The 25,704-nt window shown below is 32.5% G+C and overlaps 4 protein-coding genes and 1 long non-coding RNA gene across 5 annotated transcripts in view; 2 read left to right on the top strand and 3 right to left on the bottom strand.

The window, feature by feature from the left end:
• Positions 1-10,227, bottom strand: part of LOC123656304 (von Willebrand factor A domain-containing protein 8) — a 32,434-nt gene extending 22,207 nt beyond the window's left edge. Inside the window, exons 1-5 of the mRNA XM_045592010.1 lie at positions 10,044-10,227; positions 9,369-9,492; positions 8,675-8,810; positions 7,665-7,832; positions 6,719-6,883 (exon numbers count right to left, since the gene is read on the bottom strand). Coding sequence (XP_045447966.1) covers positions 6,719-6,883; positions 7,665-7,832; positions 8,675-8,810; positions 9,369-9,492; positions 10,044-10,227 — 777 coding nt within the window. The remainder of the gene's footprint in view (positions 1-6,718; positions 6,884-7,664; positions 7,833-8,674; positions 8,811-9,368; positions 9,493-10,043) is intronic.
• LOC123656305 lies at positions 4,725-6,056 on the top strand. The gene has a single exon (XM_045592011.1). It carries the CDS (start codon positions 4,845-4,847, stop codon positions 5,838-5,840), a length of 996 nt encoding a protein of 331 aa, XP_045447967.1. The 5' UTR covers positions 4,725-4,844; the 3' UTR covers positions 5,841-6,056.
• Positions 10,228-11,205: 978 nt separating the features above from the next.
• LOC123656311 (zinc finger protein 33B-like) lies at positions 11,206-19,439 on the bottom strand. Its single transcript, XM_045592014.1, has 10 exons — positions 18,899-19,439; positions 16,608-17,874; positions 16,020-16,244; positions 15,484-15,650; positions 15,033-15,192; positions 14,514-14,707; positions 14,085-14,185; positions 13,725-13,835; positions 13,446-13,600; positions 11,206-12,523 (listed from the first exon to the last, which is right to left on the bottom strand). The coding sequence occupies exons 1-10, from the start codon at positions 19,252-19,254 to the stop codon at positions 12,065-12,067; spliced, it is 3,195 nt and encodes a 1,064-aa protein (XP_045447970.1). The 5' UTR covers positions 19,255-19,439; the 3' UTR covers positions 11,206-12,064.
• Positions 18,093-23,946, top strand: LOC123656313. The gene is made up of 3 exons (XR_006743517.1): positions 18,093-18,284; positions 23,138-23,140; positions 23,937-23,946. It is a non-coding gene; the product is annotated as an uncharacterized LOC123656313 (long non-coding RNA).
• Positions 23,947-24,069: 123 nt separating this feature from the next.
• Positions 24,070-25,621, bottom strand: LOC123656312. Its single transcript, XM_045592015.1, has 3 exons — positions 25,327-25,621; positions 24,867-25,076; positions 24,070-24,327 (listed from the first exon to the last, which is right to left on the bottom strand). Exons 1-3 carry the CDS (start codon positions 25,355-25,357, stop codon positions 24,131-24,133), a joined length of 438 nt encoding a protein of 145 aa, XP_045447971.1. The 5' UTR covers positions 25,358-25,621; the 3' UTR covers positions 24,070-24,130.
• Positions 25,622-25,704: the final 83 nt, after the last annotated feature.

Below are 25,704 nucleotides of genomic sequence, written 5' to 3' on the forward strand. Positions count from 1 at the left end.
GATTGGATTGGTGGGTGAATAGATACTTCAAGAGTTGAATAAAAAAACCGATGCATAGTTCAATGATTATCCACTTGGGTAGATAGTAGGATCTAGCATATATTTTATGCCCAATCCGTTTGACTTAAATACGTAGACTATATCTAGAAGAATAGTTAGGCGGAAGGGTAAGTGGATTGATTTTTAAATTTTCTGTTTTTTTTTTTGTTTGCAATAAAAGGTGTCATGTTCCGCAGTTTTAAGGATATCGTAATGATCAGTAGTCTGTTTTCGTCAATTATCTGTCATCCGTGTGCTGTGTTACGGGATATGTTGACATGCGCCGAGCTCTACGACATTTAAAATAAGTCTAGCTTTTGTCACGTGACTTAGATTTATCGTTAACGTAATTTGCTGGTTTAGTTTATTGTAATTTATTTGTACATTTTTGAAATTGGATTTGTTAAAATTTTGCACATTATAACTTACAGGATACGTACATATTTTATTGAATATATTGGGATTATTTAATTATATAACACTAGCATTACCCGTGCGAATAATTCACACAAAATAAGTAAAAAAATTACCGACCGTCGATCATTTTGACGTTTTTTCAAAATTAATGCCGTCATATATATAATTTTAGTAATTAATTGTTTTACAAAAACAAAAGCAATAATAAATTTAGTTGTTCATACCGGTAGAGCAAGCGCTTATCTATAAAATGATATATATATTTATGTGGAGGCTTTTTTTTTAAAGGGAGACAAACATCCTTAACCTTAACGTACTAATATATAAGATAACACATATATACTTATTTGGCTATTAGAAATTACATCAAGTAACTTTCAACTGTCTATAGTTCTATACTAATATTGAAAATCGTAAATTTCTTAATTTACTAGAGTAACATAATTTTTAATTTCAACAACCTGTTCGGAAGGGCACATTTGAAATTTCATTAATAAAGTTGCAAGTATTATTTTACTTATGTATAAACATTTCGCTCCAGCCTGTTATATCCCATTGCTCATAAGCCTCTTTCCTCATGTACGAGAAGAATCAGAGCTTAATCCACCACACTTCTCCCAATGCGGGTTGGCGGATGTATTTCCTACTGTGAGTAACGATCGCTATTAAGTATAAACAATTAAACATAAAGAATTCTTGTGAATAATTGTTTACTTGACGAAGTCTAAATCTACATTAATTAAACATAACAAAAAAAAAACTGCTTAAAATTTTCATTTTTTCTTTACACTATTTCAAATTAGTGGCAAAATTGCAAATGAAAATGTCCAAAATATTAGGATTACTAAAAAGAAAAGGTGTGATCAATAATAATACTAAAAAATATATACTTAATAATAATAGTGCAAATAATCAAATATTCTTTTTCAGTGACCAATAATTATTTAATTTACACAAAATAATTATTTTCAATGCATATTCCTTAATTAAAGTTACAAAATGACAATAATAATAAAAAAGTTCGAAAACTTAGAATCGTCGTATTTTTGAAGCAAATATTCAAATACACAGGATCGTTGCATGATGTAATTCAACCATCGCAAGTTAAAAAAGTAAACCCACGCTTACAGTAACTTCGCGTTAAATTACGTTTAATAAAATAAACTCGGTCGATATATAAAGTATTTGATAACTGAGATTTCCTAATTATTTTTTTTGCAAGAAGCATTTTTTATAGATTATTTTACGACAAACAGTCTTTATAATGACCTCCGAGAAACAGGTCGTTTTGACCTTTTGACCGTTATAACTTTTTTAGCCGGCACGATACCAATGTCGATTTTTCACATCTTCATTGCAACGCTGTAATAAAGGTGTATACAAAAATTCAGTTCACTAGGAATTTATCCGCAGGTTGCGGTTTAAGATGCCTAAAATGATTGGACTATTATAGTAATATTGAACTATAAAAACGCAATTGATTTTGATGTTTGTTCTAAAATTCATATTAGATATTTTTATATATCTTCGTCAGTAGTAACAAGTAGCAGCTAATTTATAAATATATAATAGACGAAAACCTAACCCACGAAATATCACTAAATTGAAAGCAATGGCAAACGACGGAAAGTACCCTATTTCCGTAAGTGCAAGAAATCATTTTTCATATGCGTTGTTCTACCATACTCCACTGCGCGTCGTTTCTTGATAAAACTATGATCTTGATAAATGCATAAATTACATTTGAGTATTAGATATGTTTCAATAAAAATGAAGAAAAAAGAATAGAAAGAAAAAAATGAATTTTGTCTACTGTACTGTGATTATATTACACAATAATCAATGGTTTTGACCACAGTGTCAATCCGTTAGCCATCCAACGAACCAAAATTTTAGATACTTTCAACAAGAATAAGAACGGAGTTATGGACAGAGCTTTATTTGAAATTTCAAGACAAAAGTCGTGATCGTAACAACGGGTCGTCCAGACCAGTCACTCGCGTCGCGGAAATACGCCGTGACGTCGACATTTCGCGTTATATTTCAACTCGATGGTCTTTTTTGTATCATATTTTAACTAAAATACAAAAAAAATTATGTAACCCGTACTTTGTAAATTTACAGTCAAATTTCATAGATTTTTTAAAACTGAGTTTAAAAAGATTAAGTGTAAGATATACAAGTAGTGATGGAGATTGACTGTCGCAAATATGGACATCTTCAATTAAGATTAAAATAAAGTGGTAAGTTCCACTATATTTTTTTTTTTATTTGCACGCATGCAAGAGTGCGTGTTGCTTTATAAACAGTTTTAACGTTATCATATTTAATGTTTAATCAATCTTGTTTACTTCATTCACAATTATGGTTTATGAAATAGTTTAAAATCAATTTACGTTTGCGTTGCTTTCAGTTAGTTAACGGGTATTTATTTATTTATACTTTATTGTACACCACAAATATATTACAAACGAAGCATAAAGATAGTTACAGACAGTGAAGTACAATGGGCGGACTTATGGCTAATTAGCCATTTCTTCCAGACAACCCAGTTTTTTTTGTCAATTTATCAACAATATACATTATTTTTACAATAGGCCAGTCCTTAACTTTTACCAAAACGTGTAATAATATTTTTTTATCAATTAAATATATAGTAGTTATATTTATTATAAAATCGGAATATATACATAACAAAGTTTAAGGAGTACAAAAATTTCTAAACAAAAGTTTAGATAAAATAGAACCAGGAATAACTACTGTGTTTTGTCATACATATTTTGTAACACTACTGTAAAAATATTTTTGGGTACATTTTTCATAATACAAAGAGTAGAAAAATATTTGCACGTGTGCTTAGATATTAAAAAAAAAAATTGTCCACGCGGTCGATTCTATGAGCGTGACAGAATTTGATAACATTTTTAACCGACTACCAAAAAATATAGTATTTTTGATTTAACTTACTCCAGAACTTTTGACTGGGTCGAGTGGATTTCGATAACTTTTTTTAATCGAAAAGTGATACGTGCCACGTGGTCCCATTTTAATTTAATTAAGATCTAACAAGTATTTTTCAAGTATATATCTAATAATGCGTATTTACTCGACTATTTTTACGTTGACTTACGTTATATTACTTGACGATTTCGTAATTGAAGTCGGTTTTTTTCCTTTGCGAGCATACACAATTACGTTTTGACGTTTTTGATGCTTTTTTTAAGTTATCTGTCATTTGAATGTTTATTTTGGTTATTTTTCGTATATGAACATTATAATCATATAGAATAGGGTAAAATCTTCATACATTTTTTATTGTCACAAAAAAGAAGTTGTTTGAAAGTGTAGCAAAAGGATTTCATTAAAATTATACGTTTTTATTAAAATATTTACAGAACGTAAAAAAGTACGTAGCATTTTTAAAAATAAGTAGTCTGTCGATAGATAAAAAATTTTATTATCAGCCACATATATTTTTTTATATTCTGTTATACAAAAATATCTAACTGAACTGAAGTAAGGCACAGCAGGTAATTTCCTGCTCAAAATATGGAGCAGCCCGGTGAGTAAGGTGACCAGAGCTCCTGAAGGGATGGGGATAGGGTCGCTTACCATCAGGTGAGCCGTACGCTTGTTTGCCGAACTAGTTATATATAATAAAAAAAAAACCTCTTCCATTTACAAACAACGAACAGCATTACGAAATAAACAAGAAAACTTAGTAAAAATCGCCGTACTTGCTACCACTCATTCATGAAACTCCCCCTCACGTTCCCGCTAATTATATTACATCACGCATGACTGTCGAATTTATCAATTCACAGACAAATTGAAAGAAATGTTGCTATAATAGATCATTCAACGTGTTCAAATTCATTATTACATACGTTATAGTTTCGTAAAAAAAAACTATTTTTTTGTTTTGTGTTGTTATTTTTTACTTTTGCGGCTTACAAAAACTTTGCATTTTTTTAACCCAATTCAATTTATGACTCTAATTACTAATTGCTTTTATGCTGTATAGTTTAGTCACGGATATATTATTATTTTTAATCTAAACAAAAATAATGGTTTTATAAAAAATAAAAAATAAATCAAATTGTTTTTATTACAATTTTTTACTAATCTAATTTATGTATATTCATTTTCGCTTTATTACTTTAGTTATAATTTGTAGTCATTTGGTTGAATTTGGGTTTGATTTGGCAAATTTGATTAAAATCAACAAACATCCGTGTCTACTAAATATTAATCATAACGTTTTATTTCAGCACGTCAAGCTTTTAATCGTCGAAAATAACAATCAATTATGAGGGAGAAGCAAACATTTACACCGATTATGGTCTATCGCGTGTCTGGAAGGTTGAAATTTTAACCAGCGGTGTAATATGCCAGCTCTCTGGCAGTCTTCTCAGCGCCCTATGTACATTAGGACCGTATGGGTCGACGGATTCCGACACGCAATACTAACGCAAGACGATCCTCACTTTCAAAAACTGTGTGCTAAGCGTCGGAGACCGCATTCATCAGCTAGCAGCGCGAAATCTACGTTGAGCAGAAACATAAGAAGCTCATTGAGTCACCGTGACGATTTGACGGATTGTCTCAGAAAAATTAACTTCGTAATTAGAAATGAAAAAGTTCCGGAACGAGTTGAACCACATATTGAAAAATTAAACCTGACCGACGTTGAGAACTGCGAAGACGACTTCATTATCAAGGCGTCACCCCAACCTCTGTGCGATATCAACAGTTTCCGACTTAATTTAGAGGTTGATAACATGAGGGCTGTTAAGAGCAATCGCACAGCCAGAGCCGAAGCAAAAGAAAATACAGAACTGTCAGACAGAGTACTCCAATGGCTCGATCTAGCCGGGAAGGTCAATCTCTTGACACTAGAAAACGTCGAGAGAATGTCGCAGCCTAGACACAGCTGGCCGGAAATCCAAAGGCGTAATTTAACGAAATCGAAAACAGCAGCAGATTTGAGGACTAAAGAGGTTAAGCAGATCGTCGATGCGAAAACGAATGGTATTATCGATCGTCAGGAATTTCACATGCCGACATCGGCGAACACGATCGAGAACTACGCCCGACAGTCACGAAACGTTAAAAGTACGCCACGACACGACACAAGGATTAAGGAAAACAAAAAGGTCAAAGACATGAAGGCGAGTGTCATCGAGACGCGTCAGAAAATGGCCAACGACAGAATTGCCGTTGAAAAACAGTACGCGGAAATGGTCAACAAGAAACTTATACCGGATGTTGGTAAAGTGAAGAAACAAGTCCACATATTTATGCCTGAATCGCTGAATAAAAAGTTTAACTCGAACACTTCGACTATTAACGAGAGCGTACTGTCATTATCGCAAAAATCTTAATGGAAGAACTTGTAAAATTGTTCCTTACTATGTACGGCATATTTGAAATAACTTTTTATGATAATCATGCTATGAAATATTTAAATTTTTCTAATTAAAACGTAATTAAATTGTTAAATGCTATTAATTGCTTTTAGAATTTATTATAAGAGTACGAAATGTTTATCTCTTTGGCTAGTAAAATGTTTAATAAATAGTTTACAGATTCTTCAGCTATAAATGCGTCTGTTTTGTATCCTAAAATATAACACTTTAAATACTAATTTGATTAGCTCGTTGGCGCAGTTTGTAGTAGCCCTGCTTTCTGTTCTGCGTTGAGTTATTTATATATGTACTATTTCTATATATTATATCTATTTATAGTCTCTAATATTAGTTTATATTCTTTTTTATTTGAATATTTTACAACATAAACGGGCATAAACTGTTGTTTGAATCGTTCTCGGAGTGGTATAGACGTGACATTTACCGTTTCGGATTTGACTCCCACTAGCAGCAGATATATTTAAAAATATATTTGTAACAAATTTAAACATTAGTTCCAAATGGTTCGGTAATCTGCTCTCTGGTAGAAAACTTTCGCCAACACAGCAGAACACCGTGACGAATTGAACTTCAAACATTATATATTTTTGATCAGGAGTTCAACGTTTACATATTACTTCAGTTTATTTAATACATTATATTCTATGCCCCGCGGTAACCTTTAAATTAAGGAAAAACGTATGAAAATATTATATAGCAGCCTATCCTCAGTAAATGTCCAACACAAAAAGATTTTTTCAATTCAAACCAGTCTTTCCTGAGATTACCACGTTCAAAAAAGCAAAAAAAATTTCAGCCTTATAATATTAGTATAAATTTATTGCTCCTCTTACCCCAAATCCAATAGTGGCGACATCTCTCGCCTGAAATCGGGAACGCAGAGGCGGGTCGAGCGGTTGCCCTGTATACTTCGGTACTGGCAACCCCAGCGCTATAACGCGAAAGTTTTCATCTACCCTCACTAAGCGCCATTTTGATACTTCTTCTGGTCCGTGTTCCTGTTTATAGATTAAGGATCATATATTTATTGATTTCAAATCACTTAGAATTTCTGTGATAGTTATAGATTACACAAGCCTCGTTTCTATTTAAAAAATAAATATTGGGTTTTTAGGAATTGTTCCATTTCGAATATTTTGAGTTCAAAATGGAACGGATCGTAAGTAACGGAATTTTAATTGTAATGATTTGTTTGAAGAAAGTTACGCAAATTTGAAGAATTTAGCAGACATACAACACTAATACAAATTATCGCTAAATGTATCCATAGTAAAAACGACGAAGACGTCGACTACTACGACTAATACTAAAAACGATGACGACGCGATGGGGTAATTGTCACAGCACTGGTTTGTGGCTATTGCGCTGGCGGATGCGGCTTCGATCCCCGCACATGACAAACATTTGTATTGGCCACACAAATGTTTGCCGTGGTCTGGGTATTTATGCACTCCTTGTGGCTCTCCCCACCGTGCCTCGGAGAATGCGAGAGCATAGCCGAAGCCGTCGGTTCCGGTTGTTATCATGTACACCTTATAGCGATCGTTACTAATAGTAGGGAATATATCTGCCAACCTGGATTGGAGCAGCGTAGTGGATTAAGCTCTGATCCTTCTACGTGGGAAATGAGGCCTATGCCCAGTAGTGGGATATTACCGGCTGAACCGTATCCATAGACAGTAAACATACTTTACGTATGACAACATATATAATCGTAAGTTGTTTTTAAGATTCAAATTTTGTGACAAATATACTCTAGTTACTTTAGATTAAACCCACCTGCAATAACTTATCATATCTTGAAGCCGGTATCAAAAACCTCCCATCTTCTAAATGCATTTCCCTATTTTCTAGAAGATTATTTAACACTGGCAACACATTTCGTTCTGCTTTTTCAATTCCTTCTATTACAAGCACACGACCTTCTATTGCTGCTCGCACTGCACTCTAGAAAAAACAGTAAAGTTGAATAATTGTATGAATTAATTCATTATAATGATAATGTAAACAAATAATCTATACTAATAAATGGAGTTTGAATAATGGAGTGGGTGGTGACTATGGGCAAAACACATGAGTTTACGCCATTTTTGGCGCGAACTTGTGGAGGCCTATGTCCAGCAGTGGACTGCTATAGGCTAAGGTGATGATGTATAAATGGAGAACCAGTTTTTTGGTTCGGTTATACTGCGAAAACTTGTAAACCAATCGGAATTATACTTATATCATAAGATGCAGTGTGTTTCGGAGAAGGTTTTAGTATATGATATGTTGGTGATTACTTATCATGTAAAATAATATGGACGGACAGAGATCGCTAGTGATAAATCATCATTACATCATGATAGTGATAAATAAATTTAACTAAAGAGTAGCAATTTTTCTTCCTTCAATATTTTGCCTGTAAAAGCTTACAACAAAAAAAATTAAAACAAAATTTTTAACAGACATACAACCCAGGATCGGCAAGCAATGTTTAAAATTAATAGTCAATCTTAACATTTCATTTAACTGGTAGTTAAATATTTTATTGATTTGATAAATACGACATAATCCCGATATAATATTTTTAAACTATTAATTTATGTCCAAACGAGACATCAGATATTTTTTCGTACTTAAAAAAACATTCTTGAGTGCGCTATGTACATTATTATATCTACTATAGCCCAGTTCCTATATTCCAAATCAGTATGATCAAAATTAAACACTTCGTAGGCAAAAAGAATCGTTTTCTGTCTATAGGAACCAGGTTGACAGAACTGACATTTCACATTTTTCACCATTACCTGATCAAAGTACTTAGCGGTGGAACTTTTGATCTCCCTTCTCTGTTTAAGGTCAGCTTCTGTTGTGTCCCTCGATAAAGCAACATATTCTAATTCTCTTTGAGTCAACTCCAAATACTGTAACGCCACTTTTCTCCTACAATAAGATAATAAGAAATAATTATTTTTTATGATTGTTTTTATTAATTATATATGTTTCAAAACAGGTATCCTTCCATTTAGGCATTATTTTTTGTATACATGTAAGCATACCATAACCGAAATTATAAGTGGAAAAAATTAAAAAGCAGGAACTTATAGCTCATTACTAAGTAACTTTAAAAACGACATATTTGAAAAAAAAATGTAAAGACAGGTTAAGAGGATAAAAATAACCTTTGTTGTCTATTTTTTTGTTTGTCTATTATTTTCCTGGCATGAATGACTACTGGGTTGAAGGTATAAGCAGGTAATTATGTTTATATTGATACTAATTAGTTTTATCCACATGTCTAACTAATAAAGCCTTACATCGAAATAACCATAGGGTTGCCTGCTAAAATCTGGTTAGAATGGTGGTTGGTAACCCTTACGCGATTTATCTTTAACATAATAAAGTAGATGGTAAAATATAGTAGATGGTAAAATAATTTTTATCCACTAAGCAGATGATTGAAGATCATGTGTAGTTCAGATCTTAGACTAAAAAACATACCGACTAGGTCCAGGTCTTCCCAATAAAAACATATCCTGACCTAAGATGTCTTTTTGCATCATCCATCTTAAATTGCGGAGAGTGCTTTGTGTTAGTGTTTTTAACTCTGAATCTTCAGTTATCACTAAAATCAATATTTGTATTATTTATAATGGTCCTTGAATAGTAATGATAATAACTTTCTTATTTACTCAATGATATATTTGGCAAATGTATTTAGCTGATCATACTGAAAATAAAGTCCATTAAAAAATGGTACAATTATGTGAAACTTAATTTAAGTACAAAATGCTCTAAGCTTAAAGTTTTACTAAAAAATTTTCATTTTACTTTACAAATTATTTCAATGTCAATATAATTGCATTAATAAGAAATATATTGCCAAGATTAATAACTTATAAAAGTTATGCGACCTATTATAATTACAAAATGATGTCCGTTATAGACAAGCACATAGAAAAATAACTGCTATCTAATAAGAAATACCTGAATCTTGAAATAAAATTTCTATTAGCAACTGTTGCACTAAAATACTGTAGAAAAAAAATACTGTAGTTTACTAACTGGACTTACATAGTCAATAGTGAGTTTTTAAGTATCATCAACTTCTCAGAAATGAACATTATTTTGTAACCTATTTTATAGGTTAGAAAAAATGTAAACAATCGTACTTACCATATTTCCTGGGTACGTATTCTAGCTTTTTCGGCTTTGTGATGTCTTTGCTTACATTTCCTATAGTAATTTTACCCTCAGAAGAATAGGCACGTACTAAATGTGAAGATACAATTGTTTTACGACCGTTTAAAATACGAAGTAAAACATCGATACGTCTAACCGTTATTGCTGGATTATACATGATTAAATTAAGTACCCAAGTATCAATTTCGAACAAAAACACTGTAATACACTAAGCTCATTTCATCTTATTCGACTAACATAAAATTAATATAAAAAAAAATATGCGAATAACTCGCAAGTCCAAAGTCTAATTATCGCATGATCACACTCAATTGTCAAAATGACGCAACACAGCTGATTGTTAAATCTTGTTGTGGTTACGTTCAGATTTAAAAGCAAAGGAAATTAGAAAGTATTACGATTTAAAAGAAAACGGAATAACTAATTCCGTACTGAAACACAGTTTCGAGATTATTTCCTTTTTATTACCATTAAAATAGCCAATAATTAATAATTACTTTTAATTTTTATGATGAACTCTATAATCACCAGTTTTTTTGTTATAAATAAATAAAACAATTTAAGATTTTTGAAGCTGAATTATTACTTGACGCCGCGTTGGCGCAGCGGTCACAGCCATGAACTGTACCTGTTGCACTAGCGGTTGCGGGTTTGATCCCCGCACATGACAAACATTTGTATTGGCCATACAGGTTTTTGCTGTGTGGGTGTTTGTGCAGTCCTTGTGGGTCTCTCCACCGTGAGCACGGAGAGCACGTTAAGCCGTCGGTCCCGGTTGTTATCATGTACACCTGATGGCGATTGTTACTTATAGTAGGGAATATATCCGCCAACCCGCATTGCAGCAGCGTGGTCGATTAAGCTCTGATCCTTCTCCTACATGGGGAAAGAGGCCTATGCCCAGTAGTGGGATATTACAGGCTGAAGCGAATTATTACTTAGCGAAAATACTAAATTACTAATTGGTAGTAAAACCAAAATAATTTTGTACTTCTATTAATTCATAATTATGTTGAAACAAATTATTATCACTGTTTGTTAAAATCAATTTATTACAATAGATTTGTAACTTTAAATAATGTATTAATGATTTATAAGGAAACAAAGAATTGTAAGAGTAAATAAATAGAAGTTATAATTGAGAATCTTTAATCATTTTAATTTTTAATAGATTTTAGAAATAAATTCAAAGATTACGAAAACCTCATCTTAACAGTGCGAAAAATTGCTTGTGTCATAAACAAATTAATTTAAACAATGTAAACTACAAATCAATTGAACTGAACTAAAAATCTCTGGAGTAATTTCAATGCTGGGGGAAAATCTCTGCCTAGATAGAAAATGTTTTGACCTTAACTTCACAATGCTACATTACTAGTTGAAAATTTTGCTGCTAAGACCAATGATAACATATATCTGTACACACATTACATATATCGGTATAGATGTGCATGAAATAATGGGGAGAATCAAATAATCTGAAAGTATAAGTGACTGAGTGTGTTGCTAACAACTAACAATGCTTGAATAAAACTAAACTTCATTTCCTTACCACGAATTGTTTCATTACTACTATTTATAACTTATTTTTTATATAAATTATTATTTTAACATCTTTATACCAAAATAAACAATTGTATAGAAAAGACCATTTCTAGCACAGTATTTAGCCACACAATCGTAATATTGAAACGAGGAAAGAAAAGAGAAATCAGGTATTTTGGTAAAAATACATACACAATATATTAAATGTAGATTATACTTAAAAATACTGAAATTTTCTAACTACAACTTCGGTTAGTTATAACCCATCGCATATTATTAGATAGTAATGCAGCAATAAAACATTCCTCGTAATCATTTCATGCATAGGTACATTTTATAGCGATTCAAATCATGGTAAACTTTTTCTAACAGAAAATTGAGGTTGAATGCGACAGGATGGAGACAATCTTTGTCGTATTTCATTTCCAGCAAACTATTGCTAACAAAAGTTATTCCATGTTTTCATCATCAATAGGTTCAATTTTGACACTGACAAAGTCCGTCGGTTCTAATTCTTCAGCTAGTTCACTATCAACTTCCTGTTTTATATTTATCAATGGTTTTTCATCTACATCACTTTCCTTTTCTTCCTCGTCTTTGGTTTCATCATTCTGCGCTTCTTCACCAGAATCATCCTCCGATTCCTTACTTTCAACAACATTCTGAGCTAGTGTTAACTTCTTGGAAAATGTTACAAAATCTCCAATCAATATATCAGCTACCTTCTTTTTAGGAGGTCCGAATATACTGGTCATAGTCTCTTCGTCTAAGTCAAGTTGGCATTCTCTTGGTTCTAATCGCGTGAAGAAATCTTTTATGTTAATTTCTGTACCCTTCAAGCCATGCCGTTTTCTCAAGTGTTTCACTATTGTTCGTTTGACTGCATATGATTTAGGACAACATTTACACTGAAAACAACAAAAATATAGTATAATTCATTTTGAAACAGATTATATATATTAAAAAATATCTATGCTCAAGGCGTATATATGAAATCAAAAGTCATATTTAACTAGTGTAATATATCGAAAATATTCCATTTCGATGATTTAAATTACTTTAACTTTTTATTATTCAGTTAAATTTTATAATCTACTAGCTGACCCGGCGAACTTCGTATCGCCTAACACAAACTTTATCGTATGGTATTAAAGTTCAAATTGACTTTTAAGTATTATAACAAATCTTTTGTATGGGAGTATAGAAAAGTGTTGTTTTTAGACTTTTTCAGGAAATTTTAATTTTTTTTTTTTTTTTGTTAGAATTTTTCTCTCCGTAAGAACCATCCTCGTACTTCAAGGAATATTTAAAAAAAAGATTTAGCGAAATCGGTCCAACCGTTCTCGAGTTTTGCGCTTAGCAACACATTCAGCGACTCATTTTTATATTATAGATATGTTTTTATTCAGATTTAGTAACAATTGGAGCCAATATAAAAAATGTAAGTGTTGTCTTGTAGATAAATATGTTTTCCATTAAGAGCTCAATTAGCAACTTTTAATATGTATATTTAATCAACATGAATTGAACAGTGAGTGAGCGCAATCATCGCGCGTTTGGTCACTCGTTGTATTTTAAATCTTTTATATATTAACTGTGAATTACTTGTTATTATTTTTATACAAATAGGTCGGCAAACAAGCAAACAGCCCACCTGCTAATTAGCGGTTACAAGGGTAAGAAGGCTTGAGGTTGGTCATTAGTCAGGCTGCTCAACATAATGGGCAAGATATATCCTGTTATAAGTACTTTACCTCTATAAATACTTGTCGCTGGGTACATGTAAAATATTTCAAAGCAAATCCATAAAGTACCATTAAGTATACATACCCGGAATGTATTAAGTGTGCTGTGTGTGATAACATGGTGTCTGAGACCGGCGGCGCTTGTCAATAGTTTGGTACAAATCGGACATGAGAACTGCGAACGTGTGTGAGAAGTGCGTAAGTGACGGAGCATGTAACGCTCGTCCTGATAGCCCTTATCTGCAATTATTAAAATCATATCAGGATATTCAATAATAGTCACTATGTGGATAGTTGAAACATAGTCTAAAAAATAATATAAAAAAAAATGAAGTCAATTAACTATAAAACACAAGTTACTCACCGCAAAGAGGACATTTGACAATTTGTCTCTTCTCGATATGTGTTTTCATGTGTTCACGTAAAGAACATGCACTTGTAAATAACTTGGAGCAGACGGTACATGATTCCAAATCTAAAAAAAAAGAAAATGTTCACTAATCTTGTGACTAATTTTATTCCAAATTGCGAAAAATAACTGACGTATTTCACAATTTTTTCGGCAATTCGTTGACAATACTTTCCAATTATTCCAAACTTTGATATACTTAACTCAAAGTTTTATGATATTGGCAAATTTATAAAATAGATGATTTTAAAGTGAATCTTGTGAAGTTTTTTTTCAAATATATTATTTAAAAAAATATACATGTGAAAAACTCACTTTCGCCTGTGTGTTTTCTGATATGATACGTTAACTTCGACTTCTGGACGAACGTCTGACCACAGTATAAACAAGCATATGAGTTATCTCTAGAGTGTGTCCTGAAAAGAATTTTCCTTCTGGTACATATTTTTCATTATATTCGTCGATTATTAGTGCTAAGCCTTTTGGTAAAAATAACGTTATTTAAAGTAATAGCACGCGCCCTTGTCGGCGAAGGCGCGCGGGCAGTGCGCGCAGCGGTAGGGGCGCTCGTGACGGCACCTGTCGGAGCACCCACGAGGGTGAGCGTCGAGCGGACCGTACCTGGTGTGCGCAGTGCACGCGCCCTTGTCGGCGAAGGCGCGCGGGCAGTGCGCGCAGCGGTAGGGGCGCTCGTGACGGCACCTGTCGGAGCACCCACGAGGGTGAGCGTCGAGCGGACCGTACCTGGTGTGCGCAGTGCACGCGCCCTTGTCGGCGAAGGCACGCGGGCAGTGCGCGCAGCGGTAGGGGCGCTCGCCGGTGTGGCGGCGCTCGTGACGCAACATGTTGGAGCGCTGCACGAAGCGCATGGGGCAGTAGGAGCACGCGTGCCGAGGACCCTCGTGGATCTGGACGTGTTCTCTATAAGAGTCTTTTTTCTAAAACAATCATATAGTTGACATTAATCTCTTTAACAGACTTTTTTTAAATTTCTGTTACAGTGGCATACAAAAGGACTCAGCGGCGAGTACCATAATATATTTCAATAGGAAATTAAAAATAGTTCCAAGTCAGGTCTACAATGAAAGTGTGAAATGTTTAATCTTTTAACTACAAGGAATATGAACAGAAAAATTTACAAACCATAAATATTTCATCATTATTTTATAATTAAGATTTGATATAATATGCTTTTGTGCATGTTCTTATTTTGTTTGTGTTGAGTTTTACTGTTTTAAAAAAAGATAGTCAAACTAAACTTACTGCAAATATTTTCCCACAGTAACTACACGTATAGTTTTGTTTATTAGGCAAATGGTCTTGCTTGTGCATATACAGCGAAGACTTGTACTGGAAGGATTTTCCGCATTCTGAACACTCAAAAGGATGACGGCCAGGATGTCGAAGTAGGTAGTGAAGTTTTCTGTGAGATAAAAAAAAATTCAATTTTAGCATTGAAAAATAATTTTGTACTAGTGTCAATAAAATTAAATAAATATGTGACTGAGTATAAAATTAAAGTCCTAAATATTTCATTCTTTACTTTTATGTATACACACAATACTCTGATTTATTCATTTTTATTTTGTTTTAAAATCATGAGTGTCTAAACCTAAACAATATGAAATGGTGCAATATGGCTTCTTTCACCGACTTCAAAAAAAGGAGTAGAAATTCAATTCCACTATACATTTGTCATACATTTAGAACCTACCTTTCGTCAATAGTCTGTAGCACCTCTCTACACAGCTTACATTTAAACTTGCCCGGACCGTGCACTTGTGCCATGTGCGTGCTACAAGCTCGACCACTTGTGAACTGACGTTGACAGACGTTGCAAGTAACTGGCTTGTCAGACTTCGATGCTGGGCCGTGGATCATCTATAAAACCACAATTTAGTAAATTAGTCTCAGCCCGGTATGGTATGCAACTGTATAAAAATAGGTTAGTTATCCTTTAGGAAGCCAAGTTCTTTTAATTGTAGTTTGCAAAGATAAATACAAAATGCTCTTTAGCAGTTTTGATAAATATAAAAAACTTTTTTGCAGTAGATTAATGTGGCTACAATATTCATAAACTATAATACTTATATATTTTAATACATCAAATTTGGTTTTTTTTTTCCTTTTTTTTGAATTTTTCAGCTTTTATCTATAAAGATCCCCCATCGTCAGCCCCATCATACCCTATTTCTTACTATATCTAACTTGCTTAATGCTGTCAGTTAAAATTTTATACATAGATTTTACCTTAACGTGTAATTTAAATGATTTCCGATGGCTCAGAGGTTTATACATGCAGGAGTCCAAGGAACAATACAGTTTCCTAAGTTCAGGATGAGTTTCCTCAAAATGACTTCTCATTTCATCAACCCCTGACAGAACAATGCAGCACAAGCAGCACTTAAGTAAATACAAGCTCATTTGACCTTCCTTATCATGGTGATTTTCTATGAAATGGTGTATAAACCAAACCTGAAAAAAACTATATAATAAAAATAATATTCTTACATCTTGATTAAGTTAGTTAGTAGTTAGTTACAAAAATGTGGCATATTTATTTATTTAATGACACGCTAACAGTAATTCTTCTTCTTCTTCTTTTATAATTGGACTCCCATAGAAATTGCCAAAGTCTTCTAACAGTGATTGAAAATAGCACAATAGAATATTACAATATTTGCTTTTCTACTAACTGTAATACACAGAAAAATTAAATCTAGTTAGTTACGGATATTTAAGAACACTAAAATATTGCAAAAAACATTGGTCTTAAACAAATTTAATTAATTAAATATTTATATAAAACATCAAAACATTCAAACATTCTTAACACACCTTATCACCAAATGTTTTCGAACACGGTTCACATTTATAAAACTGATCTTTATACTTGTTAAAATGTACTCTTATCTGATGTGTTTCTCTGTCTGTCTCATTCCAAAATAGCGTCGGACAATACTTGCATTTAAAACCCAAATGTGGACTGAAACAGTTATCATAATCCAGAGTACTCCAATGTTCTGTCAAATGTTTCCTAGTCTCTTCCCTGTTACTGAACTCTTTATCACAGAACTGACATATCCACAGATCTTCGAAGTCCTTTAGCTCTTCATTTATATGGTTTGCCAGTTCATTGTAAGTATCAAAGGTCGTAGCACATACTCTACAAGAAAATACTGGTATTGTTTTAATACTATGTATTTTATTCATATGCGTTGTCAGAGAGAGTGCAGTTTCAAGTTTCGTTTTACACAGAGAGCATTCTGTATCTATCAGAAAATCAGGTTTAGTTTTGTCGTATTCTATATTCGAGTTCTGAGGCATTTTATTTGAATCAATACAGAGAAGAGTCTGACGGACATAGTTAAAATAACATTTTTCAAGAACAATCAACTCTGTCATGGTAATATCGAAATCTTCTTCACCCTTATAATCTATTGTTTCATCATTTTGACTTTGTTCATCCTTTTCACTCATTTCATTGTCCTTTTCTTGCTTTTCCTCTGTATCACTGCTTATTTCCTGTTTAATTTCTGGTAACACAACTAGAGACGACTCCTCTTTAACTGGTTCTTCAGTCGGCGAGTCATTGACAGGTGTCTGAACAAAGCCCTTTGGTTGCAAATCAACATACCCGAGCCTTTCATGTCCTTTCAGTTGTTCATTGATAAAACGGTCGCTGACTTCAGCTCCATTAACCAAGAATGGTGTATCTTTTCCAGCTACTATTGTAGTCAAACATTTGAGTGTAAAGTGATGGAAACCCATGTAATGTCCAAAAAAGTTGCTGATTGCATTATCAGATTTTGAACAGAGTAAGCAGAGAAATTTGTCAGCACCTTCAAAATCGAATTCCCAGAGAAGCTCCTCATCCTTAGAAGATACATTTGTTACACTGTGTTTTTGGAATAAGTGAGAATTGTAATGGTCATCAGCGGAAACTCTGAAATGACACAGACGGCAATGGACTAGATTGTGCACACTTTTGAGATGCTGTCGCAAAGCTAACTCTGAAGGAAAGGTCTCGACACATTGAGAACACGGCCATGGTGTATGAAACTTTTGATGATTCCACCAAGCTTCTCTGTCCGGGACAAAGTATCTGTAACATTAATTTATTGATTATATTACACTGGTTGCAGCTTAACTATATTAATTTATCAAATGTAGAAAATTAAGAAACTTTGAACAGAATTTTGAATAAAATATAGAAGAAAGAAAGACTAACACTATTTGGATTAGTGCAAAATAAAAATATTGTTATTTATTGCATAACACTGGGTACAGTCAAATTTTCCCTTCGGACAAAGGGTTTTTTTTAAAAACTACTTATATTTAAACTTAAGAAATGAAACGAGAAACATATTGCCGATTTAGAGGCTGGTATATTTCTGAATCTCACACAGTATATTATTACATTCATGTCTCTTCAAAACAAGTCCAGGAATTAATTAATATCTACGTTTTTGTTTCATGGAATTAATTCTATGAGCTGCCCGGTGGCAATGCTATGTCAGCGGAACAGTCACGTACTAATCTAACACGGAGGTTTGGGGTGCATTCATAACTACATTATCTAAGTTTGTAATATCATCACTTCAGCCTGTCGCAGTCCACTGCTGGACATATGTTTCCACACGTTCGCGCTAAAAAAATGGCGTAAACTCATGAGTTTTTCCTATAGTAATCACACTGGGCAGGCAGGTTGGTGACCGCAGGGCAGGTTTTGTCGCACCAAAGATGGTGCTGCCCGTCTTCGGCCTGTGTATTTGAAAGCCAGCTGTTGGACGGTTATCCCGCCATCAGACGGCTTTTTAAGTTCCAAAGTGGTATTGGAACTGTGTTATCCCTTAGTTTCCTCTTATGACACCCACGATAAGAGAGAGGGTGGCTAAGTTCTTTACTGTCATAACCACACAGCAGAAGTTTGTAAAGTTTGTAATATACCTAATGTTAATATGGTAGCAATTTTGGAATTGTTAGCTACCATGACTCTTCTATATTTTTTTTTAATGTAAATCATAATCAGCTTATGGCGAAATAAATATTTTCATTTAATTTTAACAACTCGATAAAGTATTAGAAAACCTATTTATGAAAATCAACTATATTCTTTATGTAACTACCTGCAAATTCCACAGAAATCCTTCTTGTGATTTAAAGCATAGTGCATGATCATTTTCGACCTATTTATGAACCAATCGGTACATAGCAAGCAGCTGTAAGGGCCTGTTGGATTCAAATCCTTTAAATAGAGCCATACATCCAAAGGTCTAGCAATAACCACCGACGGGACGACGGTAGTTAATTTCTTTATTTTAATAGTAACACCAAGTTTTTTGAACGGTATTTCTTTCTTTTTCTTCTTTTTAGGTTCATCATCATTACTTTCCGAATATTGGTCTTCAAAACTTTCAGAGCTGTTCTTTTTGGCAGCCGCTAAAACGGAAAGGGGTTCATCGTCCGACTCGTCAGAGGCCATTTGAAAAACTTACTAGCTAAGTTATATATGCTATAAAATTATTAGTATTTTTATCTTAATTCACATATTTTTCTTAAATATGTATCAGTTATCACATATGAAAATTAGAGAATATTCAACGAGGAAATACTAAATGTGTACTGTTGATTGATTGATACGTTTAATCAATTAATGGCTTTCAGAATGTGTACCATAGAGTAGAATAAATATTATAAGGAATAGAGAACCATCTCTACCCAAAAAAATGCCTCCCTAATTGAAGCGACGCCACTGCCATCTGATATTTGGTTCAAGAACTAATGAATGTCAAAAACCTATATATAGGTATACATTATAGATAAATGACGATGGTCTAGTGTAGTCGTGGGTCGTAACGTCTTATATGTGTAATCGGTTATACGTAGTTTCGTGGATACGCGTAACTAGTTTTGAAACTGCTTATTTTTCGTAGCTAGTTATTTTTGTATACAGCATCAGTTACTACGTTATATTACTTTTGTTTGTATTATGGTTATGAAGTAGTTATATGTTATAAATTGTAACACATATGAATGCCGTTACGTACGTTAATATTGATGGATAGTATAATCAAATTAACTTCATACTTTATTCGGCTTACGACTGGCTGCAAAACGTGTTATTTAAATTCATTTTTTGATTTTTGTATAGACATAATAATCGATGCAGGCGTATTTAGAAGTTCGTTTGATTTTATGTACAGCTTTTAATTATTTTTCGAGATACATACTCGTACATTATAATTAAAAATACAACAAAAACCCACACTTTTTAGTATATACTTCAACGCGAGACAAGTAAATTCGAAAATATTTAAAAAGAAACACGACCGAAATTAAAACTTCTTTAAAAAACTGTACATATTAAAATTAACTTAAGCTCATAGTAATTGCGTACAAAATCGCATGAGCATATTCGAAAACAAAGATGCACCTATAGTACTTATAGCCATCTCTTTTTATCCTACGCGTAAGCGTATCTGCGTATTGTGTTACGTTATTAGGCAAAACTCTTATGCGCCGGTCGTTGTGTCAAGTTTTTGATAAAACTGCGTACGTAAAAAAACTGCTTACGTAAAATAATCGTTACATTTGTATCGGCGAAACTACGTACATGGTTATAAGCTTCGTAACTAGTTACTGAAACCGATTACGTTAAATAACGCCCAACGCTAGTCTAGTGGGTACGGGCTCAGCTCTTTAGTGAGAGGTTTGGGTTCGATCCTAACCGGATCAGGGGTCTGAAATGGGTTTTTCATTATGTAAAAATGAACAAAAAACAAACGATTTATTCTGTATTTTTATTATATTTTTTATGTTTCTTAAAATATAAATAAGCTAACAACTTAAGTTCATCATCACTATTTTCATCGTATCTTATTTTTCCCTTAAGTATGCGATTTATTGAGCGACACCAGCTATAAATTAAAACTTTAATAGTGATGTCCACAAAATAGGCTTTTAAATCTGCTTGATGTGTGGTACACGTAAATGGATATTTTATGAGTGTATCACACATCATTTTAATATTTTTTTGCAGGCCATATTTTGGTACATCTTTTTTTAGAAATGAACATGTAATACTTTGTATTTCCTTGAATACCTCTATCACATTTTTATTCGGATAGCATAACCATTTATTTCTTTTGTTAAACTCTTTTGCTCTTATTAACGCGTTTCCTTCAACTTCACATTTTTCATTTAAATTACTTTTACAAATTTTACATAATTTGGTTATTTTTCTAAAACATTTGGCAACCACCCAGCCACAAACATAATTACTTTGACCTTTGTCTTCTTCTGTTGTTGAATGTAAGGTTTCTAGGTTAAATGTGAAGTTGTCGATTTTGTCTTCGGGTATATCAGAGCTAGGTTTTTCTGTGAGAAAGAAATCTATTGTCTGGAGACACTTATTTTTATCTTCCTCACAGTTCGACCGTATGGAATGTGGCGCATTGTAGTTATTTAACAATAGAGATTTGTACGCACCTTCAAAGGCGATAGTATTTGGCGCCACATTTCTTACCCCATAGCTTCTAATATTCCCGAAAAAATTTTCTATTGGATCCTGATTAAGGTTACGCGTTAATAACGTGTCAAAAGAGTATTTTTGATTGAGGATTTTCCAAACATTTTGAATTCCTTCTAACGTAGTAATGAAATTTGTAACTGATGGTACATTTAACTCAATAAATCTCACCTCTTCTTCACAATTTTTTTCTTTAAGAAATTTTACTGTTTTGAACATTTTTATAGCTTCTTGCCAGAGCAAATGGTGAGGGGAATTCCTTTTTACACTTCCCCTAAATGTTTTCCCATTGGGAATATGAAATGTGCTGCTGTTTAGTGAGTCAAAAACTTTATCCAACATTAGTACCAGGGGAATTAGGTCACGACATTCCGTAGTCAAATCACCTCTAGCAGTCAAGTGTTCAGCCGCCGCAGCTACGCTTTGGCTGAACACTTGAGCTGCAGGCTTTACCTTCATTTTATTAATTTTTTCCTTAATAATATGTTCGTCGGTAAGTCGATGTGCGACCCTTAATTCCCCATATGGCTTGTCAGCAGCATACAATTTTTCAAAATACTCCCACTTAATAATTTTTTTAATATTGAATTTGTCTGTATATATCAAATCTTTTTTTAATAAATTATTCCTTATGCCCTTTAATAAATGTGGGGGATCGTAAAGAGGAATTATCAATTCATTATTAATTTTAAAATGATTAAATCGATATTCACAACCCCTCCGCATATACTCTGACTTTGTATCCTCCACCAGACTATTTATTGCACTTACATTAACTGTGCCTTGATCACACACTGTGCACAAAACATGCAAACCAGTGGCTTGAATATTTTTAATTACATCATATAACATATGTTTTAGCTCATCTTTTCTTAAACCATTTGTAAAATAATAAGCCACTGGTTGCTTGTAATTGGCTTTAATGCCTTTAATCATAAAGACTAATACACGATCTGCAAATTTGTTGGAATCATTATTTGCAAAACCTTTTAATTCATCCTGACTTGCATCATAATGAATTTCAGGGGTAATCGACATTTCATCGAAAATCAGCGAGCATATCTTTTTATCATCGTTGATAGAGAGTACTGTCTGTTTAATTTTATCAAAAATTATCTTATTAATTCCTGGTCTTAATTTTACAGATGATAGAAGGAGTTTTAAGGACTTTTTTGATGGAAGTACAAATTGCTTTGAAAGCAAGGAGTAGCATTTTGCACTTCTTTTAAAAAATGATAGTGACATAATTTTCTCTTCCATCGTAAAACGACGCCCTTTTGGATTTTTCAAGCTTTCTCTAAATTGCATCATCGTAAAAACTTTTGCAGGATTTGTCATATTTTTCGTAATTTTCTGAAAAGCTCTATTCTGGCTCATTTTTTGTGCGTTTTCTAGCTTCGCCTTAAAGTTTAAGCCACGTTTTCGAAGCCTCAAAATTTCCTGTTTTAAGCTCTTGATTTCTCTTGGGATTTCTTTATGTGCAAGTTTTTTACCTAAAAAAAAAAAACAATTTAAAATAGTGTCAATATTTATTACTTGACTTTTACTCAAGAAAATTGTTTCACCCAGACAACACCTATATATTATAGAAGTAAGGTAGAAGAAAAAGACTCAATTTTTTATTTAACTTGTTGTGTCACAAAATAAATAAGGTTATGTTGAACTTTAGGATTGCTTAGTTGATTTCCTTGAAAGCTTTTTATTTTTGAAATTAATTTGAAAAGTAACAACTGGAAAAGATGGACACATTTTTTGTAAAGATTTGTGTACAAGTAGTTAAGTTTTGGGCTGCTAAATATGTTAAGTAGTATCTAATTTATTCGGGAGAAAATTTAAGGCAGTAATACTTGTTTACAATCTATTTTTAATTTCCTATAATCTGTAAAAGCAATCCTATTAATCTACTGGATACAATAAGTAAAAATGTCAGACCTGTGATGTAAATATTTTTGTGGTAGTCATCGTCGTCACTAATTAATGTCAATATGTAATAATTCAACACTTGATGCTGAATCAAATTAATAGCTATTTTAATAGTTAATAAAAATACTCACTCGGTTTAATAGATCCCAATTGATTTGTACAATAATTGTGTTCGCCTAAAATAGTTACAGCCGAAAGTACAGCTGATTGACCAGTAGGTTTAACTGAAAATTAAAATAATATAGTTAAAATTTAATTTCTAAATTATATAATTAGTAGCCTTGTCCCCAAGAAAAGAAACAATGGGATATTGTTTAAGTCAGGTCAGTCAGTCAGTCCCTTTAACGCACCCCATTCTTTTCGCATTTTTAATATTGGTAAGTTATACCACTATTTAGCTTAATCATGGAAATACTTATATGAAACATACACCGTAAATAAAACAAAATGTCGACCGAAGTTAAAAATACTTACTAAAAATAAAAAGGAAAATAATAATAATCATAAATACATACCTATTTTCATAGGACATCCCTCTCTGGATTGATCATTATCATTTATTACTTCCATATCACTATCTGTAAAAAAAATAAAAAATACTTAAATAATCTAGATTCTAGGTCAACAATAATAATAAATTACTGAACACAATTCTTATTTACTTTCTTAATGATAAACTAATTTAATTTAATAAAAAATATATTTATATTTAGCAGCTTGTAGAAGAAGCAGGTTAAATAGAATTATTTAAATATACCAATTATTATTTTACAGTTTACAGAAATGAGATCAAAACTGACTTTATTGTTTCTCTAAAACTAAAATTTTGATCTATTTGATTTTTTAATTATTATTATTTTTCTTTTAATTTCGAGCAAGATCTGTGTACTAGCCCTCTGAGAAAATATTAATGATGAGAGAGAGAGATTGAGAGATGGAGGTATCTTTCAATATAAGAAATTTCAATTCTAATTAAATTTATTATTATTCTTGAAACATCTTTTATGATTTCATTTAAATAAATACCTTTTTCTATCTGGTTGCTCGTTGTTTGAACTGTTAATTGAGATGCCAATAAATTTTCATCAAATTTATTACACCACGCTGCAAGTAAGAAAATCCATAAATTAATTAATTTATTGAGATTTCATAGTTAATTGACTGTTATTGAAACTTTACCCATTTCTGTGGTTAACGAAGTTAATGTCAAATTTACAAAATATTATTACAATTTAGAAGGCAAAAATATATAGAAAATTATTTAATGTCATAATTTTGACTGAAGATTTATTTACGATGATAGCAAACTATACGATTATTATGATTGCTATACATTTGTGTATAAACAATTATAACATGATCTTTTGAACTGTGCACTTTATGACGTCACAGTGAAAATATTAATCCTATAATATATTAGGTACTTATTTTTTTATCTACAAAATGTATTTGAGTCTAAATCTTAATCTCTGAACAATAGGCTTACACAGAATATATGTCAGTTTTATACCTATTTTATCTGTAAGTATCCTTTTCTTTTCTTGTGTAGTATTACTATATTTAGGTTAAGACACTCATAAGCCTGTTTACATTCTGACCTATGTGTCTTTACAAGTACATGTGTACAAAAAAATAGTACTTACTTGGTAGATGCAGGGAAGGCACGGCTAGAGCTGATAAGCGATTGTTTCTGTTTCGGTCTTTGCTGGTGAAATGGATGTCACATACTCTTTTGTTCTTGTACTTTAAATGATCTTCAGGTCTTTCTAATTTCCCTCCCACAATAAACACCCAAGCTTTAAATTGCTCAGGAAATTTTGTAAAGTTAGGAAAACGATGAAGTGAAGATCCTTCTGTAAATACACAAAAAAAAACTCTAATTACTTTAAACAAGTAATAATTCATTTCATTTTTTCGGAATCTATAAAGAAGAAGTAACCATCGATATAGAATCAAACATACCAAACATTCAACGAGCCTCACTTGAATAATGGAAAATAGAAACTAGGTCGTATTTTAAGCTCTGTGTATAATTAATTATTATTTATCGTAATAAATGGACCATGAGTAAATAATATAATGACATAAAAATCTAGTACTTACCATTCCGAACGCAACCAAGTACACAACGCATTTTGTGGAATTATACATACAACTACACTATACTTTTAAAAACAAGCGTCCAAGTCGCCAAAAAAAAGAACTAAACTAAAATTAGTAAAATCTAAAAAGCGTCTTTTCGCGGAATGTTTAAAACAGAAATACAGAGCGTAATTTCGCACTAGTGAAAACGACATAAAGGCTTAAGCGGAGGAATTTTAACTCAACTCAACGCTAAGCAAACAGAACGTGGGTTAATTCACAAACACAATACACAAAACACAAAAAGATGCGTAAGCGCAATGTACTTGTGACTGTAAGTTGTGGCAAGTCGGCATTTTTTGAAGCCATTTTAAATTCCTTTGTATCGCTTTCGGACGT

The sequence above is a fragment of the Melitaea cinxia genome, chromosome 9, assembly GCF_905220565.1.
Source record: "Melitaea cinxia chromosome 9, ilMelCinx1.1, whole genome shotgun sequence".
Classification (NCBI taxonomy): Eukaryota; Metazoa; Arthropoda; class Insecta; order Lepidoptera; family Nymphalidae; genus Melitaea; species Melitaea cinxia.

Excerpts from the sequence above, each read along its gene's own strand:
- LOC123656311 (XM_045592014.1), bottom strand. The coding sequence starts at position 19,254 with ATGGCCTCTGACGAGTCGGACGATGAACCCCTTTCCGTTTTAGCGGCT. Across the intron at positions 17,875-18,898 it reads GATTTCTGTGGAATTTGCAG|ATACTTTGTCCCGGACAGAG; the intron begins GTAGTTACATAA and ends TTAATGTTACAG. Across the intron at positions 14,708-15,032 it reads ACTGTGGGAAAATATTTGCA|AAAAAAGACTCTTATAGAGA; the intron begins GTAAGTTTAGTT and ends TGATTGTTTTAG.
- LOC123656312 (XM_045592015.1), bottom strand. The coding sequence starts at position 25,357 with ATGCGTTGTGTACTTGGTTGCGTTCGGAATG. Across the intron at positions 25,077-25,326 it reads ACTTGGTTGCGTTCGGAATG|AAGGATCTTCACTTCATCGT; the intron begins GTAAGTACTAGA and ends GTGTATTTACAG. Across the intron at positions 24,328-24,866 it reads GCCTTCCCTGCATCTACCAA|CGTGGTGTAATAAATTTGAT; the intron begins GTAAGTACTATT and ends TCTTACTTGCAG.
- LOC123656305 (XM_045592011.1), top strand. The coding sequence starts at position 4,845 with ATGCCAGCTCTCTGGCAGTCTTCTCAGCGCCCTATGTACATTAGGACC.